The sequence below is a fragment of the Adelges cooleyi genome, unplaced genomic scaffold (assembly GCF_023614345.1).
Source record: "Adelges cooleyi isolate 19-005CV unplaced genomic scaffold, UGA_ACOO_1.1 ACOO_flye_CR_arks_rails_tigmint_CR_PRNA_30, whole genome shotgun sequence".
NCBI lineage: Eukaryota > Metazoa > Arthropoda > Insecta > Hemiptera > Adelgidae > Adelges > Adelges cooleyi.
The window spans coordinates 9,857,237-9,882,517 of NW_026095971.1; the positions used below are offsets into that span (position 1 = coordinate 9,857,237).

At 31.4% G+C, this 25,281-nt stretch overlaps 3 protein-coding genes across 4 annotated transcripts; 1 reads left to right on the forward strand and 2 right to left on the reverse strand.

Moving 5' to 3' along the window:
* Positions 1-2,658: 2,658 nt before the first annotated feature.
* On the forward strand, positions 2,659-12,350 carry LOC126838716 (protein obstructor-E-like). Its single transcript, XM_050573369.1, has 4 exons — positions 2,659-2,801; positions 8,369-8,602; positions 9,055-9,243; positions 11,177-12,350. Exons 1-4 carry the CDS (start codon positions 2,747-2,749, stop codon positions 11,791-11,793), a joined length of 1,095 nt encoding a protein of 364 aa, XP_050429326.1. The 5' UTR covers positions 2,659-2,746; the 3' UTR covers positions 11,794-12,350.
* Positions 12,351-13,642: 1,292 nt separating this feature from the next.
* On the reverse strand, positions 13,643-17,608 carry LOC126838112 (protein obstructor-E-like). 2 transcript variants are annotated; one of them, XM_050572250.1, is made up of 6 exons: positions 17,493-17,608; positions 17,310-17,426; positions 15,859-16,086; positions 15,085-15,282; positions 14,812-15,004; positions 13,643-13,856 (listed from the first exon to the last, which is right to left on the reverse strand). In XM_050572250.1, exons 2-6 carry the CDS (start codon positions 17,356-17,358, stop codon positions 13,832-13,834), a joined length of 693 nt encoding a protein of 230 aa, XP_050428207.1. In that variant the 5' UTR covers positions 17,359-17,426; positions 17,493-17,608; the 3' UTR covers positions 13,643-13,831. The 2 variants fall into 2 exon arrangements, with proteins under 2 accessions (XP_050428207.1, XP_050428206.1); XM_050572249.1 differs by having other exon boundaries at positions 15,859-16,089.
* Positions 17,609-20,639: 3,031 nt separating this feature from the next.
* Positions 20,640-25,056, reverse strand: LOC126838228 (protein obstructor-E-like). Its single transcript, XM_050572488.1, has 5 exons — positions 24,921-25,056; positions 24,589-24,807; positions 24,302-24,505; positions 21,826-22,039; positions 20,640-21,492 (listed from the first exon to the last, which is right to left on the reverse strand). Exons 1-5 carry the CDS (start codon positions 24,961-24,963, stop codon positions 21,441-21,443), a joined length of 732 nt encoding a protein of 243 aa, XP_050428445.1. The 5' UTR covers positions 24,964-25,056; the 3' UTR covers positions 20,640-21,440.
* Between the last annotated feature and the right edge of the window lie 225 nt (positions 25,057-25,281).

The following is a 25,281-nucleotide window of genomic DNA, read 5'->3' on the forward strand; positions in this document are numbered from 1 at the left end:
TTAAGGTTCTCGAACAGTTCGGCTCGCAAATGTATATACGCACCTTAATATAATAATATGTATTAATTAAATGTTAGCTATTAGTTATTCCTTATTATATATGAATGCTTCATGCAAAAGGGTCTAAGTCAGCATTTGATCAAAAACGTGATTAATACAGATTCGTTATCACTTTACTTAGACACATCGATTCATGTTAAAACGGCTTTAGTCCCATTACTAGAACCCATTGTAAACAAGCATCTTAAATATAAAATAACATATAATCTTATATAACATATCAAACGTTTTTTTAATTTTTCCAACAGTTTAAAGTTAAGGACTAAGGCCCTTTTTGCATGAAGCGATTCATATATATTATGCAGTAAATACATGTCATATTTGTCGGTTGTGTAATAACGGTTATTAAACCAACATAAAAATAAAGACAAAAACTGGCTGTGTCCTATATATTAATTATGAGTTTGTTTATGGAGGCCTCTTATGAAACTTAAAATGTTAATTTGTACTAATAGAACACCTATGAATAATGTATGTATGTAATGTATGTAAGTATAGGTTAAAAATATGACATAAGAATAATTATTATGCTATAGAAATCTTAGTGGGCTGGCTTTTTTTTTAGCTTAACTAAATTAAAGCTTAACGATAAGATTTCTTAGTCAATTACATATCGGGACGGGATATGTTTTGTTTACCTTATGAAAATAAAATGCACGTTTCAACTTGACTCAAAATTCCGTTATTGTAATAGCTGCTAATAATTAGCACAGATATTTTATGTATAAGTGAAAATGATCTACTTACAACGCTATTTGATATTTGAAAGTGAACCTAAATGTTATTTTAAGAATTCTATCATTTTTATTTGTTAAAACAAATATATGAATATGGATTGCATAAATAATTGACACCTTTAAAAATACAGATTAGTTAGGTACAACTATGATTAGGTATTTTCAAAGTACAATTTCTGTATTTTAAATAGCAAACTATGAGTATTTTCCCCGCCTCTAATTATAAGGCTGTGCTAACGGCTAGTAATAGTTATAGCCTATAGCTGTAGAATATGTATGTATTAACTTGTGTTTCTACACAATTTCAAAACGTTCGAAATCGTTTTAACACCCGAGGTAGGAATTACAAAGCTTAAGCCGCTTGAGTGCTAGAACGCCTATAGATGTATTATGCTATTGAAATACTATGCAAAATATGTAAAACAATTAGCTGCTAGTAGATATACGGTTAATGTCAAGCATTTTTAAACATACACATTCTTAAAGTTAAATAAAAATATGCTTTCATTTGAAACTTCCTAATACACGTAGTATTGCGTCACTGCCAGACCTGTTTTGACTTAGCCGCTGGCAGACGGAAACGACATCACTCGGGCCGTACTCAACGCGAAGGGAAAAAACGTCAAATGCAGAGTTACACTCGAAAAATAAGACAACGTTTTTAATAGACTAGGAAGGATATAAATTGCCAAATTTGCATTCGTTTGCTAAAACATTACGACGTCGACAAACCACTTTAAGTTTATTTTATAAGTAATTTTAGGACATTAGTCACAAACTGTAAATAATTATTCAAGCACTTTTATTTAGAGATGCATATTCACTGTGATTTTTATGTAAATTATTATATGTGCGCAAACTTGTTACCACTATATATTGTATTATTCTACGATATTAGACGATTCAACAGATTTCTTTTCCTCTAATATGTCATCAAAATGACATGTTTTACCAGTAGTATAACTTTTTCTTAAAAAATTAATAATTTCAATGGGTATTTTCTATTTTTACATTGTGGCAAATGAATACCAATTTGCTTTCTGCTTGACACATTTTAAGGAAGAAGACTAAACATTTCTTCTATTATCAAATTGTTAATTATATTTTCCTCAAATAACTTTGTGTTATATAATCCAAGAAACCAAATTACAATATTATAAAGTATGAATAGTTAAACATAATAAATATTATTTATTTTAATTAGGATATTAAGAAATTATTACACTTTTAACATTTATAGATTCTTAACTAAACTTGAATATTATTTTTTTGTCATTCAAAATAAAATGTAAAATAGCAGATTACGAATAAATACTATTTCATGTATTTATATCTGTACATCGACAACGTAATATGAATGAAAAGTAAGATAAGTATTATTATCGTATCAAAGTTGAAATATTAGGTAATCAGTTTTTTTATGCTTGATAAAATTACCTGGAAAGTTGAACGTATATTCATAAAATTAGTTATTATGGTAGAATATTATGGTCGGAACGGGGTTAAAATGGCATACTACACAAGTCAACGAAGGAAAAGTTTTCTGGGTTTCACCTATATGATATAAAACGATTACCTCTTACCTAACTCACGTTTAAAACATAAAGTATCAAAATAGTAAAAAAAAATATTTTACTTAATCATGTTTTATTAAATACGTTATTATATTTTAATAACATTATTAATTGTTAAATAATAACACATTAATCACTATATGGCTTCAGATTTGAAAAAATAATTGTATCCCGTACAAGAGCTGGGTCGTGAGATGTAACGTTGTGCGAACCCACCAACCAAGGTCTCACTTGCCCACTTTCATCCGCCATTCTCTCTCCCCTTTTTTTGTCTCAACTTTATTTTTCCTCTCTTCGACGGTAGAACGGCCTCCACGTTGTTGACGTCGTCGAACCCGCTGACCGGCGTTGCTGTTTATTATTACCACGACAACGATGAAGCGCAACGCATGTCTCTGGGTGGTTTTGACCACTTACCTCGCACACCAATGTAAGTAACTAGGATTTTTTTGTTTTTAAAAATACATAATTATATTATTAAAACATTATAGGGTTCTGATCGATAAATAGCATTTAATATCATTAAATTTATTTTAGAAAAAAATAAGTCTTCTGGTTTTCTTCTAAGGTTTATAGGCTGCAGAATTGCAATACACATAAGTTATCTACATTGAGTCATCAGATACATTTTGTATACACATAAGTCATAACTTTTAAAGTGTTAGATTTATCTTTTTTTATAATCCAAATAATTATCTATGTAATCTAATTGAATAATTTATTTATTTATAGATATAGGTTTAATGATAAATAATTCGTTAGCATGAAAATTCATTTATCAGTTAAAAATGACTAATACATAGTTCAAATCAAACAAGGGAATGTTAGGAATATTCCCTTCAAAGGATAAAAAAATTACATCTATACGCGAACAAATTTAAATTGTATGGCTATTATGTTTTAATAATACGTTTAATGCACGTAGGTACTATAAATATAATATTGATTTATTTTTTGTTACTATTTTATCTATTAAATTTATTATTTAATTGTTACAACTTTAATTCTTAATTTTCTCTTATGTAGTTGATATAGTATAATATATTACATTACAATGCAGAACATATAGGAATATAATGATTAATACAATTTCTTAACAAACTCTGTATAATGTATGGTTTTAAATTAGTCTATAAATTAAATTCTTTCAATTTACGACCTTGTACGTTGTATCCAACCCATAAAAGTATTTGTACATAAATTACCAAATAGTTGAACAATAAAAAAGGAAGAGTACTATAAGACTATTCATAATTTTGAATAAGATGAAAACAAAATTATAAGTGACACTTAGTTTGTCATATTTGACGTTTGTCCAAAATCGCCCTTGTGTCTATGATATCTAATATTCTTCTTTTATATTCTACTACATTATTTAATGCCTTCAATGCTTATGTCATGCCTAATATTTCTACATTTGTGTCTTTGTAATGAAATCTTTGATTAGCTAATACTATTTTACATGGAGTTATTGCATAATTGTTTAAAGCAATCCGAAAGGTATAGAATCTTATTTTATTTATTGAACACTATGGTAAAATATTGTGACCTGTTAGGATGTATATTTTATGATAAATTTAATTTTTATGAACTAGAGAATTCAATTATTTGAATGACTCTGTTATAGAAAAAGGTTAATATAACATAATCTTTTGCTACCTTGATTTTTCATCGGGTTATGAATGTTATTTAAATAGCAACAGAAATTTCGCCACATAACAATTTTTACTCTTAGCAGTTTCGTCGTTCGATTCCAATTAAAGTAATAGTTAATGTTAGATTATTGTTCTATATCTGACGTGTTTTCTTTTAATAATCATTAAAAATGCATTTACTGTCTAACATTCTGTCGAAGATTTAAGCTTTCTCTTGCCTCTTGGTTTCCATGTCGTTACTCTAATATTTCTTTTTAATTTTACTGTAGTGACATACCAAATTGAGTCAATTAAATTTTGCCACGAGTACGTATGACGATTCGGACGAATAGTTTTGGGTTTAAATTGTAGTTAACATTTGTCTTAAAAGACTATGATAAATAGTTATCTAGTATCTACGGAATAAAAAACTAGTTACAAGAATAATATATTTACCGGGATTTTTGCACGAAACTTTATAACGCTTTTGGCTTATTTTTCTCACGTTAAATACGTCGATCGTCGCCTTTGTCGTAATTGAAAATAATTGTAGATATTTTTCGAAATGTAGGCAAGCGATCACCCGATTTCATCACAGTGTTTACCGCCACTGACAACAATATTGCTAACAGCTACTCTTTCTGTTTTCGACTTCTTTCATACACTAGCGGATTCAACGTTTGGTTTCAGAATATGAGTACACATTTTATGTTTAATTTGGGAAAACAATACCTATACAATTACTACGTACTACATACTCGAGTATGGGTTAATAAGTTTTTAAAGAAGAGATAGCAAAGTGTATTTTATTATGTAAAGGATACATTCATCGCTCAACTCTCAAGATTCACTACAGTCTATTGATGACATAACATATTTATTTGTTCGAACTTTAACCCGATTATATTTTGGTTGAACGTAATAATTATTATGCGTCACGTGCCACAGGCTTAAAACCGACGACAATAGAGTATAATATAATAACTATAATACTTGTGTTGCTCTTTGGACAATCACAATACCCCGTGACTTGACTACTGCGAATCTTCTCACAGACTTTTCGGCCCCGAAGCCGCGGTTGGCGGCGACCGGCACAATGCCATTCTCAGGATAACGTTGGCGTAACAATTAATGCTAGGTCCTATGTTCTCTATTGTCTACCCGAGGGTACACGACCACTTGGCGGTTCCCGCGACCATTAGAAGTCGGTCGACGTTACGAAATGCTAAAGCGCATCGCCAACATTATTGCGATGGACTCGGAGCGATAATAATCGAATGCGACCACACAATCCGGTTTTAGTTATTTACAAGCCGTTACGGAGGGGGTCCAACTGATTGTGCGAACGAAATAAATTATTAATTTTATATTTCATCGGTTGTTGTTAGATTTGCGCAACCCTCAAGCGCTAAAAGAATACCCTGTTCCACACGACCCGAGTATGGTTATCAATTCACAGGTTTAATAATATATTATAGCAGCTTGGTGCGAATTGTAATATTTGAGTATGATTAGAATACTGAAAATCGACAACTACAAACACGCGTCTTCTAGAAAAACCTTGACCTTTACTACTGTCCTGGCAGTGGTCAATAGATATTTTTCTTTATGCGCGGCCTTGTCCATACTGTAATAATACATGTTTAACTTTGTCGACGGGCCAATAATGTCCCATCTGTTGTGGTGTTTCGAGTCAACCGGTTTGGTGACCAATTTTCAACGACGTCAATCGTCATTTTTGCTTAAAAATTCTCTAGTAATTCTCTATTATTCTCAAGTATTCACTAGTCGATGTTTCATATAAATCTATTGAAAATAATGTCAAATTATTTTCGTTATATGTCGTTTTTAAATCGTACCAATTCATATACATAAAAACGTATAGCTATTACACAACACGTGTACCTATTACTCAGTAGATAATTGTTTTTCAACTATCTCAGAGCAGGCGTAAGAACGTAAGACGCGATTTATTTTCAAAGCGAAAAGGTGAAAGTTTCCTTTCAAAAGATTTCTTCGCATCTCAACCAACATTTGTACTTGTCCCAGTCGGACGAAGGGTGATTATGGGGTAGACCCGATACTTCGGCGATATAACAAAATAGAGCTGCACTTACGTACATAACACGTATACAGGCATGTCAAAGCGTATAAGAATGCTGGATAATCTAAAGCCATTCGTCACGCTCGTCCCGTAGGCAATTTAATTCCAATTTGTTTGGTTTCCAACCGTTGTTGATTACATATGTTATGGGTACCAACTATGACTAATAACAATTGTCTCCATCGCTTTTACCTATACAGTAAATAATAGTAGTAGTAATAATAATGATAATAATCGTACAACAATAACTATAATGATAAATCGGAGTACACGCGCCCGGTCTCAGGACAACACAACAAAAAAAAATTGACGACAAAACGACAACACGCCACGCCCGCCCTCGCTTTGTGTCAGCTTTCTATTATTATCTAACGCCTTGAGTGGATAGTACATAACGTGGCCGACGGTCGCGTCATCTTCGAATGTGTGTGTGTGCCTGTACACTGTCTTGTTTGGGTATCTTCCATTGTATCTGGACCGAATGCCAGTCGCAGACGTTCGACGACCAAACGTCTGTTTATCGGAAAGTTCAACGGCACTACCTACGTCCGTGGTCGTCAAAGTCTTCTTTCGCTTTCTAATCGGCCGGGACGGATAAAAAGTAAACCGAACCAAGGTGGCCGCCGTCCCTACTTCCCTTCCCGCGGGTGACGTAACCCGGCCCCATAGAATTTCTTCCTAAAAAGAAGAAAATACACACAACAAAACGCACACCGATCACGATAGCCATACGTTACCTGGTACACTTCGCTTTCACCGCCTCGCACAGGATCTCACGAGTTATTACTATGCAATCGTAACAAAATGTTGAACCACCACTATCACTACATCTACCGATAAAGGTCAAACGAGCGTTATGTAATAATTAGCTCTGTGACGCTTCAAAGTCGAGGGTACGCCCAAATAACTAAAGAAATAAAACATAAATAGGTAGTGACTTGTTTGGTACCCCGGGTGACCGACCTTTAACTATATGCTGAGTAGAAGTAATATAAGAAACAAGGTTCAAAGCAGTACGAAAATGTATGAACTCAAACTCCAATATGGCTATATCAATCTTAGTACAAATTAAGTTTACGTGTCAGATAAAAGTTAGACGATAATATAGATACTAAGTCGTTTTAGGAAATCATATTTTTTTATGAATGGGTCATATTTGTTTAGGTTGTCTCGACAAATTGTTTATGAACTTGGCTTAAAAATACATATTTACCAATTCTAGGAGACACTGTTAGAGATATGACGTGCATTTGAACGTACGAACAAAGAATAGATCTATACTATTTGGTACTAGGCAACAATTTTTGTTATTTACGATTAAGATAAAAAGTTTTACATAATATTACTATTATCTAATTTGCAGTATTAGAACTTGTTTTATATTATTTGGAAGAGTTTCGGATATAGGTATCAATCCACGAAAGCTTTAACACATTCATATTGTTTTATATTATCAGTATTTATGTTTTATTTTATCAGCTATATTATATATAACTACTTTGCGTTTTTAAGCCTTCTTGTATCTCGACTATTGTACTATAATATAATCCCCAACACTGAAAATAACCAGTCATGCTAGATACCTCTTGAAGGAAATATTATTTTTAAAAGATCTGTTATCATTAAACCATTATGCATTTAAATATTACATGATTCACAGTTATCCGAAAATAAAACTTTTCCTCCGTTTATACATAGTTGACAATATTCATGTATACTATGTATTTGTATTTATAGTTTTAATTTATTCAAAGACAGGTTATTATACACGTCCACACTTGTTGTTGATAAATTCCTTATTTATTTACACGTAACAAGTTACGTATCATGTCTACTTTGGTGTACATCTTTGATAAGGCGATCTCTCTACATCAAATGTTTATAAGCAACGCGCGACATTAATATCTTCTTAAAATGGCGAGGATGTCACATATGATAATAAACACTGCTCGTTACAGCCTATTTAGTATTATAATGCATTTTTACTAAGTTATTTATCCATTGCGTAATGAGTATTGAATACCGACAGAATAACCGGCCCAGTACAGTCGGACGCCGATAAACTCAAACCGGTCGAATTGGATGTTCTGTTGATTACTTAATATTGTAGTGTAATACTATTATTATGTATTATAATATTAGGTACACGCTCGAGTATCACCAAAAAAGTTACATTTTAAACGCATTATGTACTGCTATTAATTTGAAATGTTTAAAAACAATTTTAACTTAAGAAGTATCTTCTTGTGTTTTTCACAGGCGTTTGCCAGCAGCAACTGAAATCGTCCAATATACAAGAGGACCCGTGCAAGGCTAAAAACAAAGTTGTGGCAGACGCTAACTACTGCGACCGGTATTGGGAATGCGTGGACGGACAACCCGAACTGTATGACTGTCCCAACGGATTGGTGTACTCGGGAAAGCACAGGGGTGTCACCGAAGGATGTGACTACCCGTGGAGGGCCAAGTACTGTGACGGCAAAACTCAAGCCAGTGAGTAAAGAATTGAATATGATTACTATTCCACATATCTGTCTGATAAAAAAAACAGGGTAATCAGGATAGAAGATCTTACCCTTATCGGCCCTTCTAGGAACCTATAATTCGGATGTATACTATGGTATTAATATGTATTTTATGTACCATTATAAATTATAATATTGCTTTTAGTTCTACTTTACAATCATGGTGTGGACAGACAGTGTTATTTTGAAACATATTCTACTTTATCTATTCAAATTTTGCACCTATAGTTTTTTTTATATGCGATTACGTGTCTCAATTGGACGAGTCTTTTGTTCTGCTATGTATTTGTTTATAATACAAAGCTGATTAAACCTGACCGGCTGTTAGCCCTTAAGGCTCGTTAGCAAACCGTGTCTCAAGCGAAAGTGACCGCAATTGTACCTCGCGGTGTCAGTTAATGTTATTTGACTTTTTCACAGACGGACCTATAACTCGCGAGCACTGCGACTGGCTGTACGGCATATTCGGTCACGAGACATCGTGCACCCGATACTGGACTTGCTGGAACGGAACTGCGACAGAACAATTGTGCATCGGTGGATTGTTGTACAATGAGATAACGCATTCGTGCGACTGGCCCGAGAACGTGGAGGGTTGCCAAAAACATCGTTAGTACAATTATTATTATTGGTCAATTATATTGTTGTGGTCGTATAAACTGACTTATTAGCTATTTGTGCGCTTTGAAAGCTCGATATAGATTTTAACGTGCTATCGATTTTATAAAGAAAATTTGACACAAAGAAAAAATGGACCTAACTTTTTAGTTTTTTTTTTTGTAATCTCTTTCGGAATTAACTAAACTTATAAGAAAAATATAAAAGAAATGTTTTTATATAATTAGTGAAATGAGCATGATTAATCAGTTTTGAGTCAACTAAGGTAAAAATAATATTTTACGGATAAAACTGTTGTTAAAACCAATATCATACTCATTGGCTCTCTAAAAATGTTTGTCCTTTACAATAGTCCAAAATGATAAATGTGTTATGATGAAAGTTAGGTACAGGAGCATACGTGAGTTTTTCAATTGTATACTATACAATCGTTTATTTAGTTTTTTTAGGGAAGGAGGGTTAGTAAATAATACAGGTATTTTCAGACAAACCTGATACGACCGTTAGTTAGGTTGTTATTTTGTATTGCTCACACTGAAATGATGCCGGCGATCGCGCTCCCGATTAAAATGCGTGAAATGTGCCATAACAGTCGTAACACGCTGTACATACTGGACATGCGGTTAAGTATTACATAAACCCTTTAAAAAGTGACAAAAACATAAAAAAAAATCTTAAAAAAACCGTCTCGTACACGTAACGAGGGAAATGTATTTTTGTTTATTGTTTTCTTTGAGTATTTAAAAACGCCCGACCGTAACGAAAATCGTTATTGAATTTGGACATTTGTTGTTGTGCATAAAATATTAATAACAAACATAATATTATATCTAGAGTAGAATGGTGTGATCGCGTGCTGGACAGGCTGATTTAAACCGGAAAATCCACACATCATCCTGACAACTTGATAGTAAATAAAAAAATAAAAATTCTTTAAACAAAATCGCCACTATTGTACTATATTTTACTATTGTAGATAGGTCAAATGTATTGTTCTTTATTGGGTGAATGTGTGATTAAAGTGAAATCGCTCAAGTATCATAAATAATAATTATGGAACGACTGAACTTAAAATCATGTGTTAACCCGACGAGTTATGTAAACCACCGACAATATTATTCATTTTAAAAGATTCGTTGTCATGCTTTCATAAACATATAATAGTCAATCGTTATTGATGAATGGTCAACAACCATACCTTTAGGATAGCTTATTTAAACGCTGGCCGATCAGCCAGGAATTCGTGACGGGTTTCCGAGTAAAAAAAATAGCTGGTCTCCGAACAGGAATAAGTAATAACGATCGTAACATAGTTTAAATCATAATTGATTTAAAATGTTGACTTAATTAAACTTCTATTAGCCAAAAGCGTTTCGTTCTTTAATTTATTGTTTTTTTTTGACCAGTTGTTGCGTCACTATAAAGTCATACAAACTTAAATTAAACTATTTCGTTGCGTCACAGGGCAGCGCGTGGGTAAAATGTTTACCATTTTCCCCTCGTTGTGTAAATAATTTGGATACGATCTGACCGTGACCGGGTAACGTTTACTATGTAGCGGTGTGTCTAACTACATGAGACGATAAAAATTACCGAACGAATACAATTTTGTAGGTTCCTAAGTAGCAAGCGTGGTTTTTGCGCATTGGGGATCTACCCTAACCGCGTTAACTTGTTCAAACAAACATTTAGTGTACTAAGGAGGATTTTCCATTATTAAGCTTTTTCGCTTCACCAAATTAATTCTGACTTTACAACGGCGTCGTTTTTTTTTCTACCGGGAGCCTTGTGATCTTGAAAAGGTTTGTGGGTAAAAACATTATACAAGGATTACTCGAAAGCCGCTCGGTTGTTTAGTGTGATGTGTACTCTAGCAAATTTTGTTTTCAAAAATACTAAATTTGTTTTATAATTATTTTTTCAGCTCTTTGCAATGAAGACGCCAACGGAAACGTGCCTCTGGGAAAATCTTGTAATAGGTACTGGCAGTGTCAAGGAGGATACCCCAGGTTGCAACGGTGCCCGGCCATGTTGGTGTTCGACAAGAGAACCCTGAGGTGCGTAGTGCCCCCAACCGAGGACTGTGAAGTACCTACAACACCTGCTCCGTCTCCGGAAGATTTGGCCAACAATAACAATGACGACGGTGAAGACGACGGCGGCGAAGAAAACGTGCCGGCTCAACCGCATCAACTTCTGCAACCACAGCAGTCTAAAGTCAACGTTCCCCAACGTCAGCAACATCAAAACCGAGGACCAACACAGCCGCAACAACAACAACGACAGGCTCAACAGCAAAGAAATCAACAACAACAACAACAGCAACAACAGCAGCAGCAGCAACATCAGCAGTTGCAGCAACCGCAGCAGACGCAACAAACGCAGCAACAGCAGCAGTTCCGAGCTCAACCTCAACCGCAATTCAATCAGCAGAGACCGCAACAATTCCAACTACCTCCGTTGCCGGACCAACAACAACACGATGCGCAAAGAAGAGAAGACGGCAGTTTCGGTGACAGCTCTTCGGCGCAACAACAATAAAATCTATATACCATTTTATCCCGCCGACGTTTACGTTTAGTGCAATTTAAATGACCAATTACAATTCCGGTTCCTTTGTTTTATAATGGTATAAATACTTAATAATAACAAATCGCGATCGTAAAATAGGAACCGTTATAAATTATAATTTGTTCTTAAATAATTCGCTTACAGCAGTGCTCATCTTAATTTGTATTTTAACGCTATTAAGTAAAAAAAAATCCGTTTGTTTAGTAAAAATAATGACCATTTAACATTTTTTTATTTAATGGCGTTGTCAAAAGCTCACTGATTTTTCTATAAAAAAAATCGATTCGCTCTAAATCAAATGCCGCAATTATTGTTAAAACATTCACATAGAAAACAAATTTGTATTAAAAATAAGGAAAGCCAAAAATAATTTTAGTTGAATACGCTCTGTGAATCATTTTGTAGGTATTAATTATAATTAGTTAAGAATATGTAATTTTTAGATGTTTATATACTTATCGATACAAAATTGAAATTACTTGCCAAAGGACTGAGTTTTCTAATAATAAACAATATCTTATTATGTATTTGTTAGTTCTTGATACTATAATAATAACTATTCCGTATAATTTCAGTGCATACATATGAACTACGTAGAATTCTATTTTTTTCTTTTATTAATATAAGTCAATATTTGTATTGTTTATAAATGCCATTTTAAAGGTAAGTTTTATGGGTAGAATAATCATTGTAGAATTAAGAAAGCATTTTGTAAAAATTTGACGAAAATCTACAATTAGTTTGAGTAAATAAATACAGATATCTATCATAATTAAAATGGTATAATAAAAGCTTTACCTGGTATACTTAGAAAGTAATCAGATATATCCTAAAATTTAAAAACTATAAATTATAATGTCATAATAAATTTACTCGATACGGCGAAGATGAGCTACCTTTTTTAACAATCTGACCGTTGATCGAAAGCTATCAACTTTTTTAATTTAATACTTAAAAATGTATAATGAAAATCAGTGCGTCTCTTAAATATTGTTTAGCATACTTTTAAGAGCATTAAAGTAAATGTTTGGCTTTTGTTATCCAGAAATTTACGTTCAGTAACAGAATATGAAACGTAAATTAATTATTTTACATAACTATACTGTTTAACAAGTATTATCTATCTGGTTAATTACAAGAAGATATTAAGAAGATAATATTAGAAAAGATAAAATTTCACTAAAAGCAAATTACTTCAAAATGGCGCATAAACGATTAAATAGGTGAAAAACATTTTTTTGTTTTGGGGTGTAAATAATATAACTGCGTCTATCGATTATTGTTACTATAATTTTTCAAAAAAAAAATATGTTACTAATTTTGGTACATTTTTATTTTAATTAAAAAAAATAATATATGTGTAGCAAAAACCTCGACCATTTTGTAGAGGACATTTTTTGTAGGTAGTTGTCAAATGAATATTAATTAGCTCATTTTACTTTGTTTTTAAATGAATTTTTCTATTGTTGGGGTTTCAATAAATAATTAGTTTACTAGAAAAACTCCCACGTTTCTAACGCACTCGTGTTTCTCAAAAAGAAACATGTTGTCATTATTAAACACATACATATTTTCTTTTATTTACCTACATATATAGTCGCTTTTTTTCAATACTCGTAACTTTATTGCTTTCTTTGCAACTTGATTTTTTCTTATTTTATATTTTACAGATAATACAGGTAGTATACATGATACAGTGTGTATAAACATTATAATTCAAAATTTGTATTATAGAATTGCATCATCAAAGTTGTATCGACTATTAGCTTACCTAATCTGATATTAAATAGGTAGTTTATATTAGACATAACAAAAATAATTAAAAAACAATTTATCAAATGTATTTTTCAGGTATAATAATCCAAAATAAACATATATGTATAAATGTTAGAGTATGAGTAAGGGAGTTGCTGTATGTCATACTGTCGAAGGTTGTACAATATTTTGTACGCCGTAGAGTCGAATGTAATATGTTATAAACATGGCACAAGTGGATTAAGGGTAAGATTTAATTTCTGTTTCTGTAACGAGACCTGTAAAATATAAATTGAATGTTTTATTTTATTTTTAATACATAATAGTATCCATACTTTTAAATATAATTATATTTGTATAGTTTTTGTGAGGAGACCAGACAAATGTTATATAATCATGTTATTCATTGTCTAATATAGGAAAAAAGTATAAACCATTTAAACATTATTAAAACTTAATCTTAAATTATCGTTTAACTGGGAAAAAGTGAAAATGAATTATTTTATTTTATCAATAGGTAATTGTATTAATCGTTAAATATTTTTTTTACTTTTATATGTAATTGTATTTTATTTCCAAAGTATAGTGTAAAGTTAATAAGTGCTATAAGTCAAAACATAGGAGCTGAGAAGCCAGCTCAAAATGTGTTTGACACCACCACTTGGAATTTACATCCCCTCCTCTTTTTGTGAGTTTTCTGACTGGTTAGAGTAATTTAAAGACAAATGTGTCAAAATTATTCCCCAATAAATTATTATAATATGCTTATAAATTTTGATTTTTAAATGACACATTTTAAATTATTTTTACTAATACAATACTTTCTGCCATTACTTTAATATGTCATTAATTTGTAAAATAATTAGTTAAAATTGGTTTTCGACCAGTCATAGTTTTTTTTTAGGAAAACTTTTGTTATTAAATAAATAACCATGTATGTTGCCGATTAAATTTAAAATGTCTATAATTTTAAGAGAAATTGGCTGCAGCGTAGTTAACTGATTACCTCGTAAGTGCAGTGAAGCTAATTCGAAAATTTAAGTGGAATATATTGAACTAAATAATATTTAGTTAAATTTATAATTTATTGAATGGATGAGTTTCAAAATTTAGTTACAACATTGGACTTATTTTGCAATATGACATTTGGTGGAAGTCCACCGAGGGTTTCTTAAAAACCCTCGTCATTCAGGCTACTTGTAGCTATGTAAAATTAATTAATACTACGCGTACTCTTGTTCCACACATGTTAATGACGATTCGTCGACAATGCTATCCTCGCCACAAGATATCAGCCTGGGATAGCCATTAACGCATGTTATAAGTCGGTGAGGGTCGCCAGGGAGAGCGAATCTCGGATAAGGTTCGAACTTAGCAGATACCGAGTACGGGTCGACTTTTTCCGGGCAGTTGAATCCGATAATTTCTGTAAGCAAACACAACAATTTATTGATGTATAGTTTATTTCAATCAATGTTATTTATGTCTATGCTATTCAGAAAATACCTGCTGGGTTGCATCCTACATCGACCAACGCATCTGGCCAGTTGCATTTTTTGATCCTGTCGTCATAGGCTAATCCGGGTTCACAAGGGAGAGAATACGCTTCTCCGTGTTCGCATTTCACGTAGTTGGTGCTGCAAGCGCTACCGTCCGAAAACAAACCGAATTGATAGTCACATCCAGGAGAGCTGATAGCTACAACTAAGGGACAAATTCCAATTATATACTGAAAACTGAAATAATAAACTTTAGTTGTTTACTCCCCGAGTAAGGAATTTTCCAACGAGAAATCAAGACAAAATGTCGAGTTAAACAATTGCAGCAGTATTGCTTGTGTTTTCGGAATGCAACACAATTTTTTTTTAACCTATGTGTGTTTTTAATTTAATACTCTAGCGTACTCTGTAGAAAAGTGATTTTTATTTCCGTATACCCTACACATTTAGAATTTTAACTTGTATCCAAGGATACTTCTTGTTACTTTTTTAATAAATTGTTTTATCATTTATCAGTTATTATACTTAGATTAAATTCTGTAAAATTACAATTAAATGATTTGAAAAATTCCAAGTTTCAATCAATCAAACAATTGCAATAATGAAACGCACTTTTTAGTATATGCGGGAATCGGTGAATATATATATAAATATATGTATGTATATATAAATTTGAATTACTCACAATAACTTTCATTACAAATACACACTTGTGTCGCAAAAAGTATGACCTCTTTATAGATTCAATTAAATCAATTTGTAATTAATAGAAATAACTTACGGTCGGCTTTGCGTTTATCACAATTAACAGCCCAATGGTAGTTACAGTGATGGTAAGCGGCTCCCTTGCCGTCATATAGTAGACCGTTGCCGCACTGTTCAAGAGTCAAAGTTCCGTTACTGCATAGATAAAACTGGTCACACAATTCGGGGTGCGGGTATGTCTGTTCGCCGTACTTTTCCGGGCATCGCGACGCTTGCTCTTCACTATATTGCTGACATTGGATTACTGCTGATCAGACATATTCGACTTTATTGTTATTGTTTAATTGTATGTCATGACTTTAAAATTTCGATGCCCAACTCAGATGTGTTTAAAATTTTTGCACCTTAAAAGTTTTAAACTAAGCCAAAGATAGTCAAACATTTCCACCAATTGGTACCATTAAAATTAAGCTACAAATATAAGTCCACGCCTAAAGGTTAAAACTTGCAAATCTATATGTGTACAACACGGGGTACACCTCGGTCTTCCCCTCTCAACTACAACATGACGTGTGTGGGGGTCGGTCTCACACGCCTGATTTTAAGATTTATTTTTATCATTCGACTGTAATGTCTGTTGGATGTGGAATTCTCTTTTAAGTCATTACGACTTACGAGTATTTTACTCTAATTTTTCTGTCGTATTCAAACTCGTTTGTGCGGGGAGGAACATTTGAAAACCGCACACGAATGCAACTTTCACCGAGCAATAACCGCCTTGCTACGTGCACTAGTATTATTATTTTGCGATTACTAACAGATACCAAGGCGTGCTCCATTGCCTCCGGCGCGGCGTATTTATACGCGGTCATTAATTTATAAACGCCTCGAGTCAAAACGGTTTTGTGTTCCAATCTGTCATATACACGTCCTGGACCTGTACAGCACTTCAGTGTTGCATAACTAAACGAACACAATATATTTCTGATGTAACGTCCATAGAACTATTCTAGTCGACTACTATTGATGTGATATTTATCTATATATCTTGCAACGTACGGTAAATACAGTATGAGCTACATGTACAGTGTATATTCGTAGCTCTCTGCCTCGTACCCTTTCACGTTTCTCTAAGCTAGCCTATACATTTATAGTGTTAAATGATCCCAGGAAAATTGACTTTTAACATTTTATACGATTTTTTATCAGTATAATATACTTATTAAAAGCACTGTACTATATACATACAACCTTGTTCGCATCATTTAAAATATTATGTCGTCTTCTTATAGCTAATCATAATACTTATTTTAGAAAATATTATAACCAAACGATAAACGTTCATGGCGGATCGATAACTCGCAGTATGCCTTATAATTGTGTTTTATTAATAAACTAATATATATTTGATTGATACATATAAAAAAAAAATGTTTATTATCGGATGTTTCTTTCGATTTGATACGTATACTATAATACCTATTTAAAAGAAATTAAAATAAACGTCATCAATTTAAATGCACTTACTTGTAGCTTTTAGCAGAAAAACTGCCAATATTGTCCAGATTATGGCCATCGTGCACGTGTCGGGTACTGTAAACCTACTCGACCTGACAGACAATCGGCGACTTCTGGTACACTGTACTGCGAGTAAAATAATAATATAATAAAATATAATAATAAAGTACACGTGACAAATATAATATTTACCTGTACGTTCAGTATGTACCTTTCACCGACAGCGCTCCAATCGAATTCTGCGTCTGTTTCGAGCCAAATGATCTTGAACCACTCTGCAATACAATCGACTAATGTGTGAACCCCGGTGTTGCGTTTTCATTGACCGTTATCTCAAATCGTATTTTCATTCGGCTGTTCCTTCTCCTTGGAGTTCACTTTTCGCTAATTTAGTAATTATGGGTTTGACTGACGTTACAGCAGCATCGGTGGGAATTTTTTATACGAATTATTATAATACATACTATCTACTATAATACTTAGAATCTTCGATATTGTTTCTTATACAAAGCGTGTGTTTTGAACCAAAAAGTGTTTCAACTTAAAAAAGTGGTCAAAGATCGGATATTTGATTATGTGAAGGTTATCTGTTAAATATCATTGTTTATTTATACACCATGTCTGTACAAACAAAATGAACTCGTGTAGTATTATATTGTAAAAAGCCTTGGCTGGAAACTGTGATGAAGTTTCACCTAGTTCATTCAATTATAGTTCTTTCTGAGAAAAACGCTGTCTAAACATTTTATATATCTTTGCTCATAATAGCTGTTACCATTGTTAGTGGATTGCTTTTTATTTATTTAGGTTTCAACGTTAATAAAGAATTTTCATTCAAACGATTTTCCTCAAGGCTAAGCCCAGTAAATATTTCAAAATGATAGACGGTGACGATTAATAGGGTTTTAAGGAATATATTAAAATGATTTTAACCAAAAACGTTTCATGGAACATTCCAAGGACGATTTGGAAAACCTGTTATTTTTATAATAGTGTTTTGGAACTAATCCAAAACTAAACAATTATTTGATTATTATTATGAATAAAATTAATATGGTTTTCTCTGATATAATAAACAATATGGTAATATCGTACATTTTAAGTCAAATTTGATATAAAACATTAAATACCTAGCATAAAATCAAGGTAATATTATATACTATAAGAAACTTGAGTTTTTTATTTATTTAAAGAAAAATAATAATAGTAAACAAAGCTAAATATAATATGATAATATTCGTCTTCATTTTAAAAGACCTGCTGATTAAGTGTAACGGCTCTATGTTCTTTAAAATTAAAAGATTACATTTGTTTGCTATTCTTTGTATTAATAATTTATAATACTATATAAATTTATGTTGTATTATTTCAAAATATTCACTTTTATTTATAGTTTATTTATTATACCACAAAATCATGAATTACAACAATATTACATTTTAGGGAAGGCATTATAAGGAATATTAATGTTATTTTGGTAAAACATAGTATGATCCCACATTGCGTAAGAACATTTTGCAAGTAATCTCTTTTATTTATGTTTATTATTTAAGCAGTAACAATGGAATCTCCTAAATTTTAAATAGAAAAAATAGCAAAAAAACCCGAAAACTAGTTTCTTATTTTAAGGTTCTTGAGAAGCCGTGATGGAGAATGTGAATAATCTTATAAAAATTTTATAATCCAATTCAAAAACACCATGTAGAATATAATACAAACTATGTTTACTGATTTAACTATGACTGAAGTTACAACAAGCTAATTAAATAATTTAATCGTTTATTAAAATGGGAAATGTATGTTTTATTAATTAACAACAATTTTATCGGTTCTTAATGTTGTAAAATACTTTTCATTATTTTAAATAATACGTATGTTTAACTCTCTATATTATTATTATTAATTAACAACAATTTTATCGGTTCTTAATGTTGTAAAATACTTTTCATTATTTTAAATAATACGTATGTTTAACTCTCTATATAAACCATTATTATACTTTGTAGTTAAGCCTTTTTTGAAAATGCATAAGTATTTGTACTATGTTATGCAAACTATAATGTGTACACATGCAATGCTGAGCATATTAATAATTTTTTAACTTTTTAAAATTATGTACACAAATTTTGTTTAACTTAGTTAAGAGTCAATTAGGATTTAGGCTTGATAAAATAGTAACAATTTACTTGAGCCTGACGGCTAAAATTATAAAACATGGAACATACTTTAGTCTGTTGGCTCTTCAATAATGATTATTTCCGATCTATAATCTCCTTGCGATATATAAAATTAAGACTACACTATCAGTCTTCATTTTATGTTATGACCAAATGTTTTTTAGTAGATTTTTAATATTTGACCTTAATCGGTTTAATAGCAACATTCACTTGGTCAGTTATTTTGGATAAATTTAACCATTAATTTAATTATGCTCGTTGTGAAATTATTATTTTCATTTATTAGGATGAATATTTGGTTACCCATTAAAAAATAATATCAATATATGAATTTATACCTTTCATGGCTTACTTAAAACAATATGAATATATATAAATGTATGTATTATATAAAATATGTCTGTGAATAAGTAAGTAATTAGCTTATACAACAATAAAATAATTTAGGTATTTCATGCATTGAATACAATTATTATTATAAAATAATTGTCCAGATCTAACAACTTAAAAGACATTTTATACACTTTCGTGACGCTATTTTGTGTCGTTTTTGAGCTGGGTGGGCCAAGGCTAAAGCATGTTCCATGCTAATAAAAATATTTTATAATTACAATAGAATACAAGATAATTAAAATATTATTATATTTGCGGGAATTTGATGTAGTCTGTAAGGGTAGTAACGGATGGAATTGGTAAATCACTCTTTTTAACTTTTAACATTATCTATTATATGAATACAGGCGAAACATTTAAACATTTTCAATATTTAACCAACAAAATACTCAAACCGCGGGTATTATTTTATTTTACCGCGAAAAATAACTTTATAGAACTTACTTAACCTATGTAATCCTATAAAGCATAAGCTAACATTTACTTAAAAACTTATAACATAAAAAAAATCGTCATTTGGACAAAATAATAAGTATGTAATATAAAAAACAAAGTACGCAGTTGGGTTATTTTAAAAAATTAAAACTAACTTTTTAACATTACTACTTTGTTTAATACATTTCTAATGTTCAATTTTAATAGATTGTAAATTGGTAGATTGTTGATTGTTTTTGTAATCGATTTTAGATTCGGGAATTTGGACGGTAATCACACAAAATAGAATATAAAATAAATATTAGTCTTTGTGATAATTCATAAACAAACTATATTTAGACAACGCATAATAAACAGTGCATTTATTTAAAAACTAATTATATAAAACTTAACTTATACAAATTATTTTACTTTGTAAAATGACATAATATTATAATACAATCAACTTTTTTTTAAATTTATAACATTTTGATTTAGTAATAATTACAAATAATGATAAACTACACATTTTGTAAATTAAAAGAAGTGTCACCATATTACTATGATGTGGGCATAATTTGGTTAGATACCATTTCTACGTACCCTTTAGCATTTAGGCGTCTTGTATAGTAACTAAATATTTACTTTTGTTGGATATCAAACGGTTTCTTTATAGTATAAAAAATACGCATAGCATTAAAACAATTTTAAATGCTTTCTTATGCGAAAAATGTGATGTAACTTTAATTAGTATGATTTAATTTTCTTAGCAATGTGTGCTCACGTTTATTATAATAATCAGTAGAAACTAGTACGAGGTTACCTTTCATAATCAATTTTACCGTATGAGCGATTTTGATGGCATATAAAAATATAGCTATACAAATTTATTAAAAATAAAATGGAGGAGAATGAAGTTTTCGTATAAAATGTTTAAAATATGATGAACTTTCACTATGACTAATTAAAATAATTGTCAAGGTTCAAAATTAGGTAACTGAAAAATGTTTAGTGAATCTAGTGTTACTTTTTTTAATATTTTCTCTTAACTTTATAAACAGTTTTCAATAATGTGATCGTTATTATCAGCTACTATTAATAAAAACATACAATTCAATAATATATGAGTACTTGTGGTATTTAACTATGCAAGACGTTAGTTTTTACTGTCTTTCTTGTCGTCTTCGTTTTCATTATAATAGTTTTCACTGAAACAGATGAAAAGTAATTATGTAACATATTTTAATGCAGCACCCAAAAGGTAAAAGTTGTATTAATTTTTAAAATATTTTTGGCACTATATTCTTTTAAATTGAAAATTGTTGGGAATTATGATAATTTTTGTTGTTTTGTATAAACTAAAATCTAAAAATATTATAAGAAATTTAGTTTTACCATTTTTAGAAGAGTTTATATGTTATATACCATTAGCTTTAGTCCGATTAGTACCCTAGCACTACTAAATGATATATTAAAGATCGGATTTCTCACCGTTAAACCATTCATTTTTTTTTTAATATAATATTTTTATAAATAATTACCATCCCGGCACGTTTTCTGGGTCATCGCACTTAAATGACTCTTCATTATACACGGAACCAGCGGAACAGCTACCATACTGAGGAGTAACTCCGTTGCGGCAAATATAGAATTTCGCACAATCGTCTGGATGAGCAAACGTGGGATGAGGTAAGATTCTACCATTTGGTCCGACCACATCACCGTCCGGACAAGAGAACCCGTCGGTGAGAACATCTATAATTTATTAGGTAATTACAATTTGACTGAAAAACCCAACAAAATACAAAATATAGTCTCATAATTTATAAAAACATGAGATTATAATTAATAAACTAAGATCATAAGAATATGTATGAGGAAAAAAAATTAAGAGTATTATATTTGAGCGAAAAAAAAGCACATGTAGTTTTCATAGATAATCTTATAATCCATATTAAAATAAAATTTAAAACATAAGACCATTATAGTAATCGATAATGCGTAATAATAATAAACTAAAAATAAAAAATAAAGAATAAATAACTTTCAGAGTAGCTTCTTTCGAAAAATACTACACTTACTGATTATGAAAGCTATATTGGCTTCCTTATTATTATATGTACGAAAACTTAAATGTCAACACAAACTTCTTAGTAACAATATGTATAATAAAAATACTTGTCTTGAGTGCTGAGTTTTACCTAACTTTAATTATGTTAACAAAATTTGTAAAAACATTTGAAATTCCTGCTTCTATTATAGTTTTTGTTTTTAAAAACCACTTTCTATTTTAAATGAGTATAAGAATATTTTAGCGCCGACCGGTTTATTTAAATTAAGTACGTATATTGTATAGGTAGACTATAAAAAGCGTATCCTTAAAATAACAAATTAACTCGTAATGATGTATTAATATCCCCTGCATATTTTTCTCTAGCACGTGTACAAAAAAATGTTGTTGCTAAACAATGGTTTTTATACAAGAAAGTAACCTTATTTAGGAGTACAACGTTCCTTTCATGTACTGAATTTGATAGGAAAACAAACACAGTAATTGCAGTGTGCTACACTTTTCCGACAGTCATTTTCATAAATCATTGTGCGACGAATACTGGCTTATTATTCTAAACGATAAGGATTTCTCGATTCATGTAATTTTTTCAGTATTCAGAAGAAGAATATTGTTCTTATACAATTTTAACGTTTAATGTTGGTTTAAAGGTGTTCCAACAGAAAAAGCGGCAAGATTTCAAAAAACTCAAATTATGTGTTTTATAATGATAGAATAATTATATTTTATTATTATTGTTTCTTCTTTCGAGATAATTGGGAGATGGAAAGGAGGGTGTGGACGACGTCACTTAACAACACTCCACCTCAAATCTGCCTCTGGTAACGACTAGTATAGTCGTAACCCCCACAGTCTTAGCCATTCTATTTTTTTTGCCTATTTAGTAATAATATTTCCATTTACTATCTTTCTAAATCATATCTCAGAATTGACTACCGTAGTATATTACTTGAAAGTGCACTACATATTCTTTTAAGGTTGGATTTTTATTTACAATTATTAATCTCTATCAATAAATTACCAAAAAATGTCAAACTTGAATTTATACATTTTAAGAAAATAGAACCACACATTCTTGTTTTGCCAAAATACCAACCCTTATAATTGTACAAATTATAATATTTTTGTGACTACCACCATAAATCAAAAACGAAATAATCTCAATGGACCTATTTTTAGGTACTTTAACATACGCAATTGTAACGTAAGCATAAAATTTACATTTATTTCCATTACTAATAAAACTTGATTACAGCCAAAACTAGTTTGTGATTCATATCGTTTTGGCACCTACAATTTACCAATACACAATAGTATTTTGCTATTTAATGCGTACATCATTTCCAGAAACTTTTTTTTATATAATATCATAAACTTGTAAACAAAACGATCACACACAAATGAAGATGACTAATCGCGCTTTAGTGGGTGCCAAGTGTACAAACATGATGAAACATTCATATCATTGTTATTATTAATCCCTTAATAACAATTAATTCTTGCAAATAGTAAATAGGTAAGTACAAATAAATCAGTAAACGCAGGTGAATGAAATTAAGTACTACACTGTCTAACTAAATATTTACCACCAAAGGAATTTGCATTGACGTGTATAATGTAACAATGAAAGTGTGTATTAATAATTTAAATAATCGATTGAAAATTTGAAACTTATATTTTTATTTAAATAATTGTATTCTGTTACTAAAATACTGATAAGCATATTTTTGCTTACAAATAATATCAAACTACAGTATTTAATACGTTGTAACTTGTAAGTTAAGTCTACTGTTTTGTTTTATGCATTAAGTCACCGCTTTATCCTATACATACTTATTATATAACATTCTACACTTGAAATTCAGGTAAAACTACGACAACAAATGTTTAGCGATGCTAAAATCTTTAAATTATTATTAATGCTGTTAATCGGTAATGTCTTGTACCTTTTTTGGTGGTTACGCACTGTCGTTTGCTGTCAACTGGCCATGCACAAGAGCTTGCCGTGTCGTCGTATACTAGACCTGGAGGACATGGCATTTCGTTAGCCACCCCTTCAACGCACTGGACAAACTTGTCACAGCTACCCTCTTCCCAGTGCTTAAAGAATCCGTTGGCTCGAGGACAACCCTTCGACGGTTTAGGTTCCTCTTTACCAGACAAAAAAAAATATACAAATTCACAATACCTTTACAATATAATATACATTGAAATAATCAGACCGGTGACTTACGTTGCGCCGTTCTTTGGCCGCAGTCTACGTTGACGGACGTATCGCATCTTTCATGGCTGGGGTTGCCATCGTCGAACAGTAGGCCGTCGGGGCACAGTTTTTCCACTAGCTCTCCGTCTAAGGTACAGTGATAGTAAAGATCGCACTGCACCGGATCCGGATAGAACCCGGACTTTTGTGGACATTGGAAATCTCCCCCTTGCTGGCAGACCGCAGCTCCTGAAACGGATCGTTTTGGATAAATGTTAGGCACGTTAAAAAATTAATCGCTAGTTTATGTATGTGTAACTTCACCTGCTGGTGTACAATAACACGATGTGGTGATGACTTACCCACGAGCAATACGACAGCGGTGATCTGGACGTACAGAAGCATTGTTGGTAAAAGGCGAACGGGCTACGAATGGACAAGACTTCATGTGGATACCCGTCGTCGTCTGGGAAAAAACTAGTCGGAGCCCCCGCAAACGACTTGAGGCGACCTCTGTGCGCGCTGTCAAAAAGGTTTTTGAACTCCTCCACTTCACATTTGTGATTTTTCAATAGCCCGTAAATATTATTAATATAATCAAGGATTCACAATGGGCCGACGTGACGAAACCAAAAAAATACATTGCTTAATAATCATATTATTTAGCGTGCGTTACGTGCTCTACATGCTTTATTGTGTACAACATATATTATTAATATTCGC